The 21290-nt window shown below is 48.2% G+C and overlaps 1 protein-coding gene across 1 annotated transcript in view; it reads right to left on the bottom strand.

Moving 5' to 3' along the window:
- The window catches only part of LOC119450344 (flavin-containing monooxygenase 5), a 55132-nt gene extending 38599 nt beyond the window's left edge, over positions 1-16533 (bottom strand). Inside the window, exon 1 of the mRNA XM_037713779.2 lies at positions 15635-16533. Within this exon, the coding sequence (XP_037569707.1) occupies positions 15635-15648 (14 nt within the window). The 5' untranslated portion in view covers positions 15649-16533. The remainder of the gene's footprint in view (positions 1-15634) is intronic.
- Positions 16534-21290: the final 4757 nt, after the last annotated feature.

The following is a 21290-nucleotide window of genomic DNA, read 5'->3' as shown; positions in this document are numbered from 1 at the left end:
TGTCGACGATAAATGTTAAAACTGTGTTTTATTGCGATAGCAATTATATGGACACTCAAAAGCAGATTTCTGCCGTCGTCGTCGCCGTCGTCGTCGTCGTCGCCGTCGTCGTCGTCGTCGTCGCCGTTGTCGTCGTCGTCGTCGTCGTCGCCGTCGTCGTCGTCGTCGTCGTCGTCGTCGTCGCCGTCGCCGTCAGGTTCCGTATGACGTCAATGGAGATGAAATCGTTTGGCGCTGAGCCGTGCTCCCTACAGGGCTGCAGAAGATAGCGCCAACCTTTCCCTTTCCCTCACGAACCACTTATCATCATCATCGTCGCCGCGTGCCGAACGCTGTATGTGCGAGTGAAAGGGCGCGAGGGACGCGCGCTTTCACGGGGAGTGAACGCACGGAGGAGAACAAACGCGCGTTCTGCGCCGTGCTCCTTAAGGGCTGCAGAAGTAGGCGTCTCTTTCCTTCTTTACAATCGCCATATATGTAGAGCAAACGCGCCTTCTTTCGACGCGCGAAAGGCCGTGGGGGAGGGGGGGGAGGGGGAGGGAAGGGAGGCGACGTTTATCTGCGGCACCAAGTGCCTAGGCTCCGGCAACAGTCACCAACGCTGCCCGCATTTTGAGCGAACGCGGGCAAAACGCCGACGGCGTCGACAACAGTTCTGCGTGTTGCCGGTGCTGCTGCATGTCCAAGTTTATGCAGCTGATAAAGCTACTATCATTACTCCGTATAGCTCTCTACAAATTTGCTATCGCAATTGATGCTTCGCCTTTCGGGTGAAACTGCGACAACTTTTTTAACAGCTGCGCTGTTAAAAATTCAATCAGGAAAACACTCTTTTCCGTATGGGCGTTTTTTTTTAGCTTTGGCCACACGAAATTTTTAAAAATTGCCTGGGAGAATTATAGCACAATTCTAACCATTTAGCTAAGTTACTGGATGAGGCGGCCATTACGAAATGCAAAAAATAAGAGTGCCTTGAGAAACATTTCGAAGACGATTGAGCAGTTAAATGCACTAAAACGGTAATCAAATGTAGTGATAGTGAACCGACCTATATTGAACAGGTGCAGCATCTGTCTCAAAAAAAAAAAAAAATCACAGTTTTGCTGTAAGGGCGAAGCAATGAAACCGACAGAAGCATGTAAGCATACTACACGTAAGACTCGTAGCTGTAGTGGCAGGATGAACTAAAGTAAACGTTAGCTAAGTAAAAACGAGCTCTTATGCTAGGGTTCCTCTGTTTAAATCCTGCCATCGGACAATTTAATTTATGTTTGTTAATAAAAGCCAACGTCTTTCCGAGCCGCTTTGCCACCACTTTTCCGTATCGGGTATATTTCAAACCTTTTTCCTGGGCCGATCCCGTAGGTACTGCGCAGCTGCGCCAATGAAATCACATTGACATTTTAAGGTTGGAGCTCTGCTATTACTTCGCACATTTATTATTTAAGTCTGAGAAGACTTAGAATGGAAGGCTTGCACTGTCGGTGTATTGTTTCATGACATTTTATTGTGGGCTGCCATTCTCAAAATTCAGAGGAAAAGTTTGTCAAGAATGTAAGACCTGGTATGAGCAACTTTAGTGATATAATGGTGCGGCAATTTAACACGCATGTACCGCATATAATATAGCATGGTGTGGCATATAGCATACATATGCCTATACATATACATACATACATTGACGATGCCCTTGATTGCCTCCATGGAGCACAATATTTTTCGTCCATAGACCTTCGCTCCGGGTACTGGCAAATTGCCGTCGATGACATGGACCGTGAGAAAACGGCTTTTATTACTCCCGACGGGCTCTATCAGTTCAAAGTCATGCCTTTCGGGTTATGTAATGCCCCAGCCACATTTGAAAGAATGATGGACGCCCTCCTACACGGTTTCAAGTGGTCCATCTGCCTCTGTTACTTGGACGATGTGATCGTTTTTTCTCCCACTTTTGCGACGCACCTCGAACGCCTATCGACGGTCCTATCTGTTTTTCGTCGGGCGGGGCTACAACTCAATTCGTCCAAATGCCACTTCGGTCGTCGTGAAATTTCTGTGCTCGGACATCTCGTCGATTCTTCGGGTGTCCGTCCTGATCAAGATAAAATCCGGGCAGTGAAAGACTTTCCCGTGCCCACGTGCGCCAAGGACGTTCGCAGCTTCTTGGGCCTCTGCTCCTACTTTCGTCGGTTTGTCCGCAATTTTGCGGACGTTGCACGCCCTCTTACTCAGCTCCTCAAGAAAGACGCTGCCTTCATTTGGGGCTGTGAGCAAGCTCGTGCTTTCACTGAGCTGATCCGGCTGCTTACTTCCCCTCCCATTCTCGCTCACTTTGACGCGTCAGCTCCAACAGAAGTCCGTACCGATGCCAGCGGCCATGGTATTGGAGCTATCCTGGCCCAGAAACAACGAGGACAAGACTGTGTTATTGCTTACGCCAGCCGCCTTCTTTCCCCTGCTGAGCGCAAATATTCCATCACTGAGCGCGAGTGTCTGGCTCTCGTTTGGGCAGTGGGAAAATTCCGCCCCTATTTGTACGGCCGGCAATTCACAGTCATTACTGACCACCATGCTCTGTGTTGGCTTTCATCTCTGAAAGATCCTTCTGGGCGCCTTAGCCGATGGGCTCTGAGCCTTCAAGAATACAACTACTCAGTTGTATACAAGACAGGCCGGTTACACCAAGATGCGGACTGCTTGTCGCGCCATCCTGTCGACCCACCTGACGTTTCTATGGCCGGCATTCCTGTCACCGTTCTCTCTTTGAGTGCTTTTGACGATATCGGAGCGGAACAACGCCGGGACGACTTCTTAAAAGACCTTATTCAACGGCTGACTTCAACGACGCCCGACCCTTCCCTTCGAATGTTTGAACTCCACGATGGCATCTTGTACCGCTGTAACATGCGCCCTGACGGCCCTGACCGACTCTTAGTTGTCCCTTCGCATCTGCGCCGGACTGTTCTCGCCCAGCTTCATGATGTGCCGACTGCCGGTCACCTTGGCGTGTCACGGACTTACGACCGCGTTCGTCGGCGCTTTTTTTGGCCTGGTCTTTACCGTGACGTCTGCCGTTATGTCGCTGCGTGTGACTTTGTCAACGACGAAAAAAGCCGACCACGCTCCCTGCTGGCCGCCTTCAACCACTTGACGTGCCTTCAGAACCATTCTTCGTGTAGGCGTTGATCTTTTAGGCCCTTTTCCTACGTCTGTTTCGGGAAATAAGTGGATTGCTGTAGCAACAGATTATGCCACCCGATACGCAATCACACGGGCTCTTCCGACAAGCTGTGCAACCGATGTCGCCGATTTTATACTAGAAAACGTCATCCTTCACCACGGTGCCCCTCGACAGCTCCTTACCGACCGAGGCCGCTACTTTCTTTCGAAAGTTGTTAATGACATTCTACACTCGTGCGCGACTAAACACAAACTTGCTACTGCTTACCATCCACAAACGAATGGTCTAACCGAGCGTCTCAACCGGACCCTCACTGAGATGCTATCCATGTATGTCTCCGCTGACCATCGCGACTGGGACGTTGCATTACCATTCGTTACCTTTGCCTACAATTCTTCTCGCCACGATACCGCAGGCTTCTCTCCATTCTTCCTCTTGTTTGGCCGCGACCCTACGCTACCTTTCGACACCCTCCTGCCTGATAGCCTGTATTTCACATCAGAGTACGCCCGGGACGCCATAATCCAGGCACAAGAGGCACGCCATATTGCCCGACGTCGACTTGTGGACTCGCAGGAAAATCAGCGGCGCTTATATGACACCCGCCATCGTGACGCCCACTACACACCGGGCGCCCTGGTTCTCCTTTGGTCTCCGTCGCGACGCGTTGGCCTCTCGGAGAAGTTGCTTTCACGCTACTCTGGTCCTTACCGCGTCTTGCGTCAAGTAACCGACGTCACCTACGAAATCGCCCCTCTTGACCCCACCGTGGCTCAGCCTCGTTCCGACGTAGTCCACGTCGCGCGTCTTAAGCCGTATCACTCGAACGCCTCCTAACCAGCACCGGGTCGGTGCTTCAGCCGCAGGGAGTCATGTGACAGAGCGATGAAGAAGACGTTTTGAGGGCACTTGAAGAAGACGAAGCTCGGGACTTCGCGTGCTTACTATGATCTTGTCAGCCGCTGCCGGTCTTGTAAATACACTGTAAATACATTTCTTATTCCTTTTCCCCGTAACAATATATACGGAACCTCACGGCGACGGCGACGGCAAAACTTCGCTTGGTGTGTCCACATAATTGCTCTCGCAATAAACAAAACGAATACGCTAGAAGCATGGCTGCTATTTATTCTCGGTTGGGTGGAACTCCTGGTGTTCGAACGCTAAGGAGGTTGAGGACGAGAGTTAGCCTCGACCCCACTCAACAGCGGATGCAACAAGAGCCCGATGCGCTGGAGTCAGCTGCAGTCACGCGCATCGCGGCATCGCTTTACCCCCTCTCTCTCTTTTCCCAACGGCTGCACATCGACGGACCCAGTGTAAATGTTGAACCCTGACAAACATTCAATGAAGCACTCGTGTATTTTAGTCGTCTTCAATGGTCTAAAGAAAGCATTTGACTCAAACTAAAATAGGGCCCCGTTTTCTTGGACAAGCAGCAAGGCTTCGTCACTCTTGCTTTCTTTTTCTCGCTCGTGGGAGTACTCTTGATCGAACTTCGTGTGCCTCCAATTCTTGAGCACCAATTTGTCCAGCGGAACGCTAACGTTTGGCTTCGCCGCCGCCATGTCGTTTCAGCTTCTGCTATTTTTGAAGCGGCGCGCTCCCGAATTGGGCCGACGAGCTTTCAGTGTTCCTTAGGACTCGGTCAGCTGCTCAGAAAGGTCGAAGCCTTCCGTCATACCATCGATGCGCGTCCCATTTCAGCGAGTGCGAATGGCGAACTTGTGTATCGAAGTCGAGAAGTGCTGCCGGACAAAAAAATTAAAAAAAAAGAAAAAAAAAGAAAACCTGCAAACGCATACAAACTGGACGTGTAAAATGGCCCGTCGGCGAATGCTGATTGCGTGCTCCTTCGGCCGATTGTGTGGATCCACATAAATTGAGGTCTGCGGCGTTCCCGCTAGGCCATACGCATACACGCTAAACGCTTTAGCCATTTACCTGCGTTTGCTGCAACGTTGTCGGCTGAAACGCCGCGGTAAAGAAGAACCGTTGCCTCGTGTGCCGTCTGAGCTGGCATACGACCGAGTGACAGCTCTAAAAGAACCTAACACACGCAGAAGCAAAAGTGACAGTCGTCTTAGTACGCGGGCTATAGAAAGTGCAATATGATGGAACGGGTCAACTATGGCTTTGTACTAGTGCTATTATTAGTTCGCCAACGCATTTCACACGAAGCTCAATTTGCATAAGCGTGGAAACCTGTCTCTGCAGCAAAGTGGTGCGCGGTATTTACTTTCTCCGCTCATTTTTTGTATCCGACGGCTGTCGCGCACAGCGGGAAGCCACGTGTCATGCCATCGCTCGCATTCGATTAGGCGGCCGTGTTTTGTGACATTTGGGACAGCATGACCCACGACGGGTTGTGAGTACATAGCTTGTCACCTTTCGTTGAGAGCATCGACGTCCGCTGGGCTCGACAATTCGGAAATTTGAGCGACAAAGGTATATTGCTCGGTAGGAAGCTGGAAGGTACGGTCAAGAAAAAGCATTAAATGAATTTGTAGTGGTAGAGTATTCAATCGTGAACTTGCTCGTGTTTGTGGGGATAATGTTGATTATTAGTGATGAAAATAAACTAAAAGTATTAAATTAACTTCTGGAGTTATACGTGCCAAAACCACGATTTGATTTTATCGTGGAGTAGTGGGAGGGGGGGGGGGACTCCTGATTGATTTTGACCACTTGGAGTTCTGTATCTTGCACCCAATGCACGTTACACGGGCGTTTTTGCATAAGCATCCAGGAGACTACTATTGATGTTCCGAGAAGTGCAGAAAAAAATTAGTTTTAACGCGAGAGCGTTAAAGGCCTCGTGTCGCAGAAAATCCGGCGTCGGTGTCGGCTTCGGTGCCAGCGTCCGCGGCCCAAAAAATCATCCCGAACCACCCCGAGAGCTCAGGCCCCCCGCGTGGCGCAGAGGCGTTCGTGAAGTAATTGCATTTCTCAAAGTAATATGCGCCAGAAAAATCGTAAAGTACGGCTTAACCACAACCTACAGACGTTATAGCGTCGGATTTTTCAGTATACGAGAAAACATAATTATCTTATGTGGGAACCGCTTTTCCAGCATTTATACAATTCATACAGCAGCGCACCGCGGTTCGTTCTTTGCAAGAACACCATCCAGATGCCGCTCGCCTCCTCGGCAGGTGCGCGCGGAGACGAAGTTGGAGAAAAAAGGAAGCTGCATTTGCCGGGAAGCCTGATAAGCAGCCAGGGATCTTTGAATGCTATCACGTGCCGCTCTTAAAGGCGAAACTTAAGCGTCCTCCAAATTTTTAGGAAAGAGTCAAGAACCTACATAAGAAGGAATGGGCGGCTAGAGTGCACAGATATATATTTGCCCAAAAATTGCAGACACGTAATATAAGAAGAGATCAGAAAGCTTGGCGACCAGGTGCAGGCCAATTGAAAGTACAAATATCATGACACCCGGAGACGCAACTAGGAGTCATCAAAGAGAGAAACAGGGGTGGTAAATTGTATACAATGGATGTAAACAAATATAGTCAACGGAGTTTCACAAAGGCAAGGAAGAAATTAGGAAATAAGATTTGTACGATAACAAAATGGATACTGCCCTGCTTTCTGAGGCCCGAGCTGGCTACATGAGGATACTATAGTAGTAAATATTTGCAACAGGGGGAGACATATTTCGGGAACAACTCGGTACATTGTAATAAAATGCCTAGATATTCACCCAGCTAGAACCTTCGGGAACTTCAACTTCCAGAATCGCTTTAGTTCAAAGCTGGTGGAAGTTTTAAGTGGCCAGTGGTCGAGATAATCAACAGACGTTTACAGTATTGATCAACATTATCGTGTTGATCACGTCTTCAGAGGCAGATAGAGTGCGCTTTATGTCCAAGCTTATGAAAACGTGATGTGCGAGCTGGTATTAGAGGGCGTCAGTTTTCCAGAGTGCGCTTTATGTCCAAGCTTATGAAAACGTGATGTGCGAGCTGGTATTAGAGGGCGTAAGTTTTCCTCAATGTTTAACGGGAACACTGCTGATGCGGAAATAAGTGCGTCTCAGTATCTGCGCTGCGAATTATTTTCGTTGCGATGACACAGAAAGTACTACGTCGCTGGTCTCGATAACATGGCCCCGTTAGAGAGTAAAAGCCCAGGTTGTAGTAGAATAGTAATGTCGTTATCAAAGCGCTGCATCTGACAGAGCTTATACAAATCGTTCCAAGTCAAAGTTCCCTTGCCGGTTGCTGAAATTGTCACGAGGTCGTCTTACAGTTACTTGTAAGACCACACAATTATGCAACGTGTTCCAAATAGCACATTGTTGCAAAAGAGGCCTTGAGATCCCCCATCAACAGACCTGATCTCACTTCACGTTGCTTGATCAGTAAATACTGTTGCGCCATACGTTAACCGGTTGGTAGAAGATACAAAAAAATCAAATGCATAAATAATAACGAAGCGCCGACAGAAAGTGTTGATCGGAAGGAGTTGAGTAAAGTAATGCGTGAGATTGCGTTATTTTTAACATGATCACGGCAGGGACAGCTCAGTATCATAAATGATAATCTCGCGACTGTCGCGGCTGCTACATGATATCGAAGATACGAATCAGTCGCGACTTCTATAAGCTAGTTAAGGCTAGGCGACATTGGACACAAGCGGCACGCAACCCTCACTTATATAATCTGAGAGGTCATCCTTTCGATAGTGCTTCTCTTTCGTGCGTCGAGAAGACCAAGAAAAATGGAATATAAATCGGTTGCGTGATAACTGAGTACCGTATACGCTTCAGAAAGATGCCCCTGAAAAGCACGACGACCGACCTCGTTGGGGCCCCTGAAGTCGAGACGGATCTTGCTGCCAACTTATGCAATTGGAATGACCCTCTATTTATTGATCCGCTCTAGCCGATCGGTAGTGAGCTGACGAAAACACAGTGAGCTGACGAGAACAGGTGCTAGTGTAAACTCACGGAGTGCAGCGCCAATTGCGTTCATTCGTGAGTTCGGTCGGAGCTGACGAACACATCCTGACGTAGTGACGGAGAAATAAACACCCACGTATCACTTTTATGTGTTGTTAACGCGGGCACATAGATGTCAGTGCCTATAGATACGACCCCAGCCTTATTTGGTTGATGTGAATACGAAAACACAATGACCATTAGCAGCTCTTAATGCATAGGAGTGACAAAACGCCCCTTCGATTACGCAGAAGCGAATAAACGACTTGAACGTATGCGCACGAAATTGCAGTCGTAATGGCTCTGCGCGAATAGTTGTATTGTTTCTTTTTTCTTTAGCAAGAAAAGATAGTGCCGCTAGTCAAGCGTAACAAAACAGGATGGACCAACGCAGTTCCTCGCTCGAGTGCAAGAGTGTGTACGTTTTACTTTATCATTGTCAAGCGATGCTGCTGACCACCTAATCCGGAGGCACGCCCAGGAACAGTTCCCATTACACATCTTAACAAAAAAGAAAACAAAATTCAATGAACCTTGGCGGTTCTGAACACATCTATAGTGCGACAGCAGCAGGTTCTCGCAGCGGAGACTGCGATCTTCTTAAGAACAATTTGTTGACGTTGCCTCTTTCAATATACAACTGTTAACGGGTTTCAACTGTTAACGTTGTCTTCATCCGCTGCAGTGTTGCCTGCTGTGGCCTCCAAAATGCATGCATAGCCGCCACCACTCTCGGAGTCTGCTTGGTGCACAAGAACTCGGCACAAAATAACAACGAGCGGACATCAGTGTTATGCGGAGGAATTCATTGGCAAGTGAAGAAATCGGTAAAGAAGCGGTAACAGAAGAACGGACAATTTGAAGTGTAAGCTATTCGGTGATTTGGGGTAGCTTTCTCTCATGCTATTTCTTCTAGCACATAGGAGACTTTCCTGATTTATTTATTTTTTCCGCAGAGGGCGACGGAGATTTGTTTGTGGGGTTTGAATCTCACACGCCTCCTTGGTTTTCTTTGGCTTCATTATTTGTTGGCTTCATATGATTGTGTCTAACGAAAATTGGGCCCCAGTCACTCCGCTCACTCACTCACTCACTCACTCACTCACTCACTCACTCACTCACTCACTCACTCACTCACTCACTCACTCACTCACTCACTCACTCACTCACTCACTCACTCACTCACTCACTCACTCACTCACTCACTCACTCACTCACTCACTCACTCACTCACTCACTCACTCACTCACTCACTCACTCACTCACTCACTCACTCACTCACTCACTCACTCACTCGCTCGCTCGCTCGCTCGCTCGCTCACTCACTCACTCACTCACTCACTCACTCACTCACTCACTCACTCACTCACTCACTCACTCACTCACTCACTCACTCACTCACTCACTCACTCACTCACTCACTCACTCACTCGTTCTATGGAAGATATTATGTAGGACAAATTGAAAAATGCACTAACCTAATGGGGAAAAAAGTTACCAGATCCAACGCGCATGTTGGAATCTATGTGAAGGGAAGCTTTAGTGAAGCGGTTAATTAAATGTTTTACTACTCACGGAGATGCTTACGATTGTGTTTACTATGATCTTACATAACGTGTAATCTCATGAAATATTTATGTTTATCCATCTCAAAGGTCACAACCTTATTCTCATGCAATTTTTAGGTTTAAGCACTACACCGCTGACAAGCTACAGGTATACCGAAATGCAAACATCAAATCAGGCGGATGCGCATTGTCAGATTCGTACGTAGCGCTGTCGCAAGGACGAATACCATGTATGATGCTTGCCGAAGGAGGAATTGTGATGATTGGTGTATGCCCTGAGAAGTACGACACATATCTGGCCACATTTCAGTATTCTCTGCTTCCTGTGTGACAGTGGCACATACGCACATAATCAGTGACCCATGCCGAATGACTAAATAAAAAAATCAAGTAAATCATCAAAAAGTCCGCTTATTATAATGCGCTATTCCATTAACAGGTTGGTGTGCTTAGAGACACCTGTGAACTGACATTATATGCCCAGATTGTAGTAGGAATTGTTTTTGTTGTTGTTGTTGTTGTGCAGAACAGAAGTGCGCTTTCTGGCACTACTTCGTCGGTCAGCATACAGGAGTTATATAAGCTTGTTCGCTGGTACTTGCATTCTGCGCACATATAAGCTTCGTATATTTATGCACAAATATGTCCACCGAAATACCGACCAACTCAGCAGCTGCTAGCAGCAGCCATGCAAAACCCGGCAGAGCCGGCAAAGAATGCTTCGCTTTAAAAGCAGGAAGAAGATACACCGTTTCGCTCAAGACAACACACACACTGACATATGACGTGAATTCCAAAAACTGGTAATGCACAACCAAATCCGATGGCTTGAAAGGGGCGAAAAAAAAAGAGAATCTATAGATCGCCTTGACAAATATTGGAAAGCATAGCCGTACGCGAACTATAAGCAGTGAATGTGTGTGCAAATGCGCCTTACCGATAGCCTATATATATTTGGCTGTCATAATCGCCAAGGATACAAATGCAACAGAGCACGACTCACTAACTCAGCTGTAAACCGTTAATCTCGCCCTCTATGTGGTTTCTCTGTCGTTAAGATGGACGTTAGAACCAACTGGTTCAGCATCAACTACCGCTGACGTTTCCTCCTCATGATCATCTTTTATGTCCACTGCAAGACGAACGCCTCTCCCAGGGGTCTCCATTAACCTTGTCTTTCTTTCTTACTGTAAAACCAAGTACAGTGCCGGCATTTCAGTCACCACAGCGAAAACCACGCTAGTTTGATATAGCTGCGACCTTCGATAGCATCGCAGCAGACAGGCGAAGGACAAACTGGGTCGTATCTCTCGCGTGTCCGCTCGAGTACGTATACAAACACTTGTGCTCGCTCGATGTGGGGTCCCTTCGCGATAACTTTGTGCACCGCGTCAGAATCGACAGATGCGGGCGGCGTTGCGGCCTTGCCTTGAGCACTTTTCCTTGTCGCGGAGGTGGTGCGTTAGAGTAGGGTACGATATATTCCGATTACCTATGCCGCGGCCCTGCCTATGCACTAAGGCTACACGGGTGTATCGAGCTAAGCGAGCCAATTAGTATACCGCGCTATTTTGTATGCCACTGCGGATAACCTAGCACCTCACGATATTTCTGAGTTTATTGTCATGTGACAAAAAATGTAAATTATTAAAGAACTCAATTTGAAAAGAGCGAAAATCTACCTTTGCGAGATGAACGTTGAGAACATTGCGCGCTGCAAACAGCCACTGCAAAGCGCGCCTGCTATGCGCGCCTGCCATACCCCTCGCGAGCGCATTGCCTGCTGTTGCCTCCGAAAAACATACGCAGGCGCCCACTATATGTATATAGTCGTCGAGTCTGCGTCGCGCACAACATACAACCTGCCAAGCGCGCAAGTTGCGCGACAGCTCAGTGGTTATAGCGCGTCTGGCTTCCAGCTGTACATTGCTGCAGTGTCACGAGCGTGATTCCCAGTGACGGTAGTGGTCATTTTTATTCTTCGCCACGTGGTGAAGCGGCGAGGAAAAGGAGGTGGCATAATGAAGACGGCGTAACGGAACGGACGGGAGGGCGAACAAAGCGAGCCTCATTTCCAGCTCTGAAGTTCCGTCGCAGTATTAAATAGAGGGAGAGAGAGAGAGAGTTACCAGTTCCTTATCTGCACCGTTCAATGTGGAAAAAAGACAGAAAGTGGCCAATATATTTTTTATAAAAAGGTCGAAGTTAGATGAGTCAAGCCCTCGCATGGACTATTGCAATGAAGAACTCCCCTCCCCCTCATCTATAGCCTAACATATAAAACTAAAAAGTCAGCCGTCTGAGAGGCTACCATCTCTTCATGGCTCAATCAGTGCACGCAGGGGAGTTATTCGCTTCCCTCTGTCTCTTCCGAAAATCGTGATCGTTGCGCAACGACGTTGTGGCTGTTCTCCAAGGGACCAGATGGGCCGAAAAGGAAGGAAAATGAAAGTCTCCGCGGTTAGAGGAAGGGAAAAACTTGTTACCGCGCAGATGAGCCGTATACGGCGCGTCACGCGGGACTCTAAACTACAGGAAAGGGGTCAACCACATGTCACAACAGCGTCATAAGGAAACTTTCCCTCTAAACGTATGGGCCTCTGGGCCAACTTGCTTCGAGGAACGCCGGATACTATAGCCTTCGCATCAGTGGTAGGGGCACCTTCGCTTTCGTACCGGCAAATTTATCATTTATAAAAAACTAAGCCCATCGTAAAGCGTTATGAGGTCACTTGCATGCGGCTTTTTACAGCAAGCGCCGAGTGGCCAGGTAAGAACATCATAACATTGCTTAATATGGAGAAAACCAGGAAAGCATCAATGATTGTGAATGAGCATGCGTGTTTCATATCATTTACGTTGTTGTTCTTTGTTACTTTTCGTGGACATGTATATCCTAGATGTTTTTGTTTTTTTGCTTTCTGAAGCTGAACAAAACAGTTAGATTGCGCATCATTTTGTGTATGTGATGGTGTTCCTTCGTTAGTGTCCTGTTACGACTATGCGCTGCAGCTTCACACCCATGATCAAGAACCCACTAACCTACACGCAACCTTTCGTAGTCAGTTTAAAACTCAAGAACGGGTTTGCTGTGTTTGTTACGCCATCGTCGTCTAGACTTTATCGTATACCGTCCTCTGCAGCCTCAACATACCACGCACAATAAGCCACAGAGAAACAAAACTTTGCCCTCCTTCTTCACGGGGCTTGATCTCAAGAACTTCGGCAATATGCGACTGGGAGCTGTGTACGCTGGCCGATGGGCGGTCGTGCATATTTAAGAAAATTAAATTATATTCTGGGGTTTTACTTGCCAAAACCACGATCTGATTGTGAGGCACGCCGCCGATTAATCCTGACCACCCATTAACGCGCACTTAAAGTTATCGAGCGTTTTCGCATATCGCCCCCATTGAAATACGGCCTCCACAGCCGGGATCCAACCCACCAACTCGAGCTCTTCAGCGCAACGCCATATATCCACTAGGATACCACTTCGGTTGTCACGCAATATTCGCCCCTTGGCCCCTTGCACAGTGCTGTGCGCGACGCGTACTCTCAGAGTATAGGGATGTCTGCGCATATGTTTCAGAGGCAATATTTTCAAACAGCAGAGCTCGTGCTCAATGTGGTCGTTCGCAGTGCGGCTTTGAGCGGAGCAGTCTCGCTTTCAGCGTTCCTTTCGCTAAGACGAAGACGAGTCTTCGATGTATGGGATGTTGCTAAACGGCATGTCTCAAGTCCCGCCACTATCGTCATCCCGTAGCCATCATCGTCGCTAGGGAGCCTAGTCGTTGGCATCGAGTGTCGTGCAGCCGTCGCTGAGTACAGTCGGGCTCCTTTGAAACGGCCCGATTAAAGGAGTCTTTCACAAAGTTGATGATGGTTGGGGTCATTTAAGGCCAAACCGGCCCATTGATAGAAGAAAAAATATATATACAGGTCCCACGCGCTGTGGGAATCGATCTAAGCGAAGCTTTCTGTGCTCTTCACGTTCATTGACGACATTTGGCGGTGATGTCGACGGCATACGACAGTCGTAATGTGATGTTAAATGTTACCTTGCCTGCACCACCTGTGTTTGTCCACGAAGTACAAAGAACACAGAGAGACGTGTCATTCATCACTCATTCCTTTAATGAAGAGAGCCCAAATTAGCAATGCTGCCTGACGACGCATTTTCTTTCTCCCGTGTCATGTTAGGTGAACTGCCACGAGCGCAGAGGGGCAAGGTTAATCACCCGTTTCTTGACTGCGTCGGTACGGGATCCGGTTGCACCCACTCCCTGCCTCCTCCCTGGTCTGTCGTTGCTGTTGCGCGTAAGCACGGAGGATAGCGCGTGGCAGCTCCTGTAATGCTTTTGTGTGTGTGTGTGTGGGGGGGGGGGGGGTGTTCACGCCTAATTACAGCGTCCAGAGGGCATTGCGGCGTCCAACAGGGGGTGCGTCGGGGGCATTGTGGCCCCGCACCCCTGCAGTGAGCTCTCCCCCCGAGGATCGTAGCTACGTCTGCAACAATCCTCGATGAATGAAGCAACTAGCTCGGTTAAACACCCTTTAGACACCCTTCGACGCCGCGTGAGCACTATATCATAAATCAGGTATGTGTAAAAGTCGAAGACAGAGGCAAGGAAAGCTTTGCTTTAAAAGTCACCACCAGTCAACGTGGTGGTGACTACGAAGGCTATTTCGCCGCTATTAGCAGCAGTATTTTCTGCTATGAAGGATATTTCCCTGCTATATCCGGCGAATAGCTAGTGTACAAAGTATTCTTTTGTCTCCCAAGCCGCAATCCTTGAGAGGAGCGGCATGTGGCTCATTGCCAGATTTGAAGGTGCATCTTGGCGCGGCGGGCTGCTGTGACCCGCGTTGGAGGTGTGTCTAAGAACATGGGCCGATCGCGAAAGCAGTACAGTCTAGCACAGCGTCTAAAGCCGTTAGCTGTCACGAGGGAAGGATGAGACAAATTGGTGGCGAAGAGAAGTTTGGCCGTAACTAGAACGCTTACGCAGTTGGTGCAAGTTAGCTGCGTGGTGTAATGTTTAGGGTTTCTTGAAATGCACTTCGTGACGACGAATGTAGAGAAATAAAAACATCATTACCGACAACCAGGCTTGATAAAACTCCATCAACAGCATCCTTACCCGTATGCGCCATTGTCAAGAGCAGTCGGACTACTCTACGCAGTTTGCGAAGGCCGTCCTGAGCCTGTAGTACTTGAGCACTATATCATAAATCGGGTATGTGAGAACAGCGTTGAAGTGCTTGTTCTTTCATGGCTTTGGGAGGCAGGACTAAGATAGCAATTCTTTCTTTTTATTCATGCGGCAACGTGACCTTGAGCTAATCTTTTCCTTTATCAGAAATGCCATTAAATCCCGAGGGTTAGTCGTTACTATCGTCGCCGGTTAATTTCCATGCGTTCAGCGTGTCTAAGTACCTGCGGCATATTTGTCATCTGCAAGAGAGGTATTCGCTGATTGCACCATTTCTTAAGAACTTGTTGAACAACTGTGGTTAAATAATTGTATGGCGAAAGACGGCACTATTCACACGCATAAAAAAGGAAAAAGAAACAGACGAAGTAGTCGTACTAACTAAGGAAGCCACGGTAGAATGAACGCTAACCATTTTTCCTTTGTCGTTCTGCGTGCTGGTCGCTGTCAAGCACATGCTAACGGCGCCAGATTGCCGATATTATCAATGAGACAACAAGGACACAGGAAGGAAGAAACTTCGGCTGAGTGAAGACCCTATTGAGACAAACATTTAACAGGAAAAAAAGACAGGCCTTGGACTATACAGGAAGGCTGCTGTGTGTTTCGCACGTTATTTTTTTTTTCTAGCGTGCTCCAAGCGTAGCAAGTATACAATTACTCCAAACATAGCAACATCTAGCCGTTACTTAACCAAAGTCATTGTGGCATGAACAGTACTACTCACGAATTCGTTTCCATAGGTGACAACGTTTCCGACGCGAAGGCAGAACTCCCGGTCCGAAGCTCCAGCGACTCTTTCAGCCTATCAATGGAAGAGCACCGAACTTCCTGTGGGCAGTTGATAATATTCAGACGTATTCGGTTGCGCTGTTGTGGTGGATCCGAACGATGTCTCTTCTTCACAGTCTTTCAAACGCAAAAGGCCGGAAAAAAAGCGCGGCTGCCGAATTCAGTGGCTAGTAGTGGCACCATGCTTCTTGCATCTGTAGCATCCGTTTCCAATAAGCACAATTTCGGTTCTTGAAGCAACGGTTCGAGGCGAGAGTATTCTTCTGGAACCTCAAAACTTGGTCTGGCGCCTTCAAGGTCGCTGAATGCTCCCGATGTCCTATTCCTCAACTTGTTTGCCTCCAAGTTATTTTCGAAAAAGAAAAAGCGTCTATCACGTTTACCTTTTGGCCGGAATTGGCTTGCTTCAAAGCAATCTCCAAGCCACGAGTCTATCCCGTCGACGTACTGGTTCGAACGCACCTTTAAAGACTTCTTCCACTCCGCAGATTATCCGGACGCGATGCGGTTAGCGTCCGACGAGATCGAAGAGACAATGCTTTCTGCAGATACGAAGTCCCCCGTCGCTCAGAAAGGCAGGTGTGGGCAATGTCTAAAGGCAGGCTTGTTGATCATCGATGACCGCTGGAAATTCCAGGGGTAGCACAGAAAAAAAAAGAAAGGTTGAAGGAAAAGTAGAAGAGTAAGCAGGCACCACTCGAACGAGTTTCAAACCACACGTCACTCGCCGTCGAACAAAGCCAGTGAGAGGCCCCGAACGCGACTGGATCACGGCAGCCGCAGAGCGCGGGTAGTGAAGGGGCAAGGGCGCTCGCGCATACTGTCCGACGTGCGGAGACCCGGCAACCTCTTTCTCCACTTTCCGGTCGCCTTCGACGCTTCTCGCAGCTGGTCGTCGGTTGCAGCGCGCGCTGCATTACGCAAGCCGCCGCCCGGCCAGCCGGCCGACGGGCGGGCGGGCCGCGGTGCTGTGGGTGAGACGAACTCCAGGAAAGAGGCAGAGCCGACGACGCTTGTTGTGATGGGCGGCCGATTTCCTCCTATAGGGCACGTAACAGCTCGTCCGGCAACGAGCCCTCAACTCCTTGGCCCCGTAAGATTTGTATTGAGGAAGAAAGTCGAGGCGATCCACGTGCTGCATAATTACGCAACCGAATACAAGTATAGTCGGCCGCGTATGTTTACGGGGCACATTCTCCACCGCGAATGTGAATTTCTGCTTTGTTTTAAGGCATGACGCTTCCATAATTTAATTAATCACTGTGTGTAGGTCACAAAGACTACTACATCCTGAAGCATGGAATTCAAGGCTCTAGCTGTACCCAGGCTTCAACAGAATTAGGCTTTTTCGCAAACGCCGTGTCCTTTTGTGAACGACTGTATCAGGGCGCGCGCGAAATAAAATTTGAGACAGGAAATGTAAATGTGAGAGGAGGATGAGGAAAGATGTTGATGGCTGTCGGCGGACCTAGCCTCGCAAATGCTCTCGGCCCTTTTCTCCCCAAGCGCTAATTATCAATTGAAGCAGAGTCCCAAGCCCATCCCAACACTTCACCGTGCTTTAGCATGCTTTAAAGCACCTTCGGTAAACTTCTACGAAGAAGAAGAAGAGATACAACTCCGGGACCGTCTAATCGTCAGGTACAGACGAGTGGACACGATTTGATGTTATTGATAGTTATTAGCTACGGAGACCACGTGTCTTGTGTTTCTCCGCACTGAGGTAATTATGTAGCAAGGTCACGTATTACAATGTGAGTACCACGCTTTCTTTGCAAAACGTGCGCGACCCACCGGGGCCCAGTGGCCCCCTTATGAGCAAGAAGCCCGCGGGTGAGACCGCTGACCTCCTTATCCTGGCCTTGTGACGAAACACTATCCCAGGAAGTAAATAAAACCTCGAAAAAAAAAAGAATGACTCTGAGACGTGCGATGAGAAACACAGTCTGGAGCTGCAGAGAGTTATGTGGAGCGATCGGATTGGGAAAATCGCCTGTATCTACTCGTAGGCATAGCCAAGCGAAGATGAGCACTTTCTGGGCTCTTGGAAACATGTAGAGAAAGTACGCCGATGCCATTCTCTACATTCTTCTTAGCAAACGCTCCCAGCTCCCTAGCGCCCCGCGAAAAAAAAAAAAAAAAAAGGGTGAGGCGGGGGGGGGGGGGGGGGGGAGAAAAAGAAGTCGTGGTGGTTATGAAAGCAGCACTGTTCCTGTGAAGCGTATCTATTCACGGCTTGCTGGAAAGGTAAGCTTCATAGCTACGAAAAAAATGTATTTGTCCAGCAATTGAAACCAATCCCACCGCCATCGGGGCGGTCGAAGTGATAGATAGATAGATAGATAGATAGATAGATAGATAGATAGATAGATAGATAGATAGATAGAAAGATTTAATGAAGCGCACATAATTTTTGCGGCATCGCCAACGTGCTACTCTGCATGGGGATCGAAAGAAAATGAAGATGGAGGGAGAGATAAGGAAAAAGAAGAAAATATTCAAGAAAAAGAAAGGAAGAAGGGACGTAGTAAGTTATATGTGGCGTGATGTAAAAAGGAAGTTTGGTCATTCTATATAATTGGTAAGCAACACTTCCTAGAGCTTGTCAAGCAGTCTTTCTCCAATTAAGCTGACTGGATGGATTGCATTTGGCAGCGCGAAGCAAATTTAAACTATAATTTGAAGAGCATGAAAAAAAGAAACATTCAACGAGTGAACTCATTTCGTTACTCAAGCGCTTCTTGCTGCCCAAAATCATCATCATCAGCCTATATTTATGTCCACTGCAAGACGAAGGCCTCTCCCTGCGATCTCCAATTGCCCCTGTCTTGCGCTAGCGTATTCCAACTTGCGCCTGCAAATTTCCTAACCTCATCATCCCACCTGACTTTCTGCCGTCCTCGACTGCGCTTCCCTTCTCTTGGTATCCATTCTGTAACCCTAATGGTCCAGCGGTTATCCATCCTACGCATTACATGGCCTGCCCAGCTCCATTTTGTTCCGCATAATGTCAACTAGAATATCGTCTACCCCCGTTTGTTCTCTGATCCACACCGCTCTCTTCCTGTCTCTTAACGTTACTCCTAAGATTTTTCGTTCCATCGCTCTTTGTGCGGTCCTTAACTTGTTCTCGAGCTTCTTTGTTAACTTCCAAGTTTCTGCCCCATATGTTAGCACCGGTAGAATACAATGATTGTACACTTTTCTTTTCAACGACAGTGGTAAGCTCCCAGTCAGGATTTGGCAATGCCTGCCGTATGCACTCCAATCCAATTTTATTCTTCTGTAAATTTCTTTCTCATGATCGGGGTCCCCTGTGAGTAATTGACCTAGATAAACATATTCCTTTACAGACTCTAGAGGCTGACTGGCGAACCTGAATTCTTGTTCCCTTGACAGGCTATTGAACATCATCTTTGTCTTCTGCATATTCATCTGCAACCCAATTCTTGCACTTTCTCGATGAAGGTCCTCAATCATTTGTTGTAATTCCTCTCCATTGTTGCTCAATAGGACAATGTCATCTTCAAACCGAAGGTTGCTGAGATATTCGCCGTCGATCCTCACTCCTAATCCTTCCCAGTGTAAGAGCTTGAATACTTCTTCTAAGCATGCAGTGAATAGCATTGGAGAGATAGTGTCTCCTTGCCTGACCCCTTTCTTGATAGGTATCTTTCTACTTTTCTTGTGGAGAACCAAGGTAGCTGTGGAATCCTTGTAGATATTTGCTAAGATATTCACGTATGCCCAAAATACTTCGTTTGAAAAGAACTAAAGTCTATGCATGCGACGGTGATTGCTGCTTCCACATATTCTACCGCGAATGGCTACATGGCTATGCATCGTGTATGCCTGCTGCCAATCAGACGAGTAAGCCCTGCCAATCGATTCTCTGACGTAACGAGGAAGCATTGAAAGGACGAAGGACATTATAATCGCAAAGACGCGAGCCCCCCTCGACGTTCACGGAACTCGCCGCGGTCGCGGGATCACAGCAAAGGCACGGCGAACACACAGCTCATAAAATCCTCAATATCGAACGCAATCTTGGAATGCCAATGAGGCAAAGAAAACTTCACTTTAGAAAGGCGAGAAGCTCGCAAGCAGGTCGGTGAATCCGCGGAGCAGTATGGCGAACCTTTGTATAACGCTTTTATATAGAGACAGAAAGCAAGGAGTAACTACGAACGTGCCCGTTTTGTTATGGTAGAGATGAGGAGACAAGTTAGCGACAACAGGTACACAGCCGACACTAAAGCGCTTACTTAATTCAGCCCCTACAGTCGTGCGTTTTGAAGCCATACGCCAACGACGGGCGCATAAACACCAGGATGGTCCAGGTGGCACATAAAACTTCCGCACTTGCTCATTTCACTTGCTCGTATATAAAAAATAAATGGCTATGTCCTGGGAGAACGTGGTCACAAAGCCGCATATGCCAGACGTTGTGAAGAGGACCTTTCAAGCTGTAACGTGTACAAATTAGCAGAGCGATGGGCAGATGCATTTTACCCAGGTTCGCATGAATGTCCTGCAATCGCACTTACAGTAATTCGGACAGTATCCGAGACTGTCTGTAGCCTTTTTTTTTTCTTCCACCGCACTCTTTTCGGCATGTGATTAAGCCGCGTATTTTTTTTTCCTTCGTTCACGGAGAAACAATGGGACGTCGATGGAACGTAAGTGCCTCTCATGCACTGCGCAGGCTGTCGCGCATGCGAAATAGGTGGGCACGGTATAGGTCACGGGAAGATGCTGTATTGCTGTAGTAAACGCAGATTACCTGGGCAAGTCGTTTCGCAATTGTCTCTGAAAATTGTGATGCAGCTTGAATGGCGAAGCGTATACAAGACACCCGACACCACGTGACGGCGAAAATTCTTACGAGGAGTACGTTTGCCAAGCGAGCTGGCTCCGAAGATGCGCACTTTTGCTGCGTGAAGTAAGCGGAGGAGGCTTAAAAAAAAGAAACATCTCCTTGATGTACATAAGCTGTGCAACAGATACGCCGGATGGTACGCCCCGCGTCTATTTTCCTCTCCGACGGCATCGCACACAGACAGCTATACCAAAAGCGCAAAGGGCGGGTCGGCGAGCGTCGCGTGTCTCACGTCAATGCGTTCCGCGCCGAGCTACGGAACGGAGGAGACACAAAAGGGCCGACCCCGAGTTTAGGGCGCGGTACAAAATAGCAGCCGGAGCACCGGAGTGCGTTACTCGCGTAACGACAAAAGAAAAGCAGAGCGAGCGCCCTCTGGATCGCTCCGCACGTGTCACCGATGCCGTGTGCGGCGACGAGACTATGCAGAGAAGTTATAATGATGATGGTCTCTCGGACGGTGGGCTCCGCAACGACGAAAAAGCCTCGTAGGCGTTGCGCAACGAGGCGATTCTTTTCTTTGTTGTTGTTTTGAGAACACACGTGATGTGGATGGATGTGCAGCAGCGCGTTACATATATGTGCGAGGGACGAAAGCAGTGAGTCAATTAAAAAGTCAACGGGGAAGACGTAGACTGACCAATTGAATGCAGTGCTTATCTGATGCAGCACCCCACTCGCTGTCGGCGTGACCTTCTATACAGACTATATA

Source organism: Dermacentor silvarum, chromosome 4 (assembly GCF_013339745.2).
Source record: "Dermacentor silvarum isolate Dsil-2018 chromosome 4, BIME_Dsil_1.4, whole genome shotgun sequence".
NCBI classification, from domain to species: Eukaryota; Metazoa; Arthropoda; class Arachnida; order Ixodida; family Ixodidae; genus Dermacentor; species Dermacentor silvarum.
The sequence above is the reverse complement of the archived record's forward strand: the minus strand, read 5'-3'. Positions and strand labels throughout refer to the sequence as shown.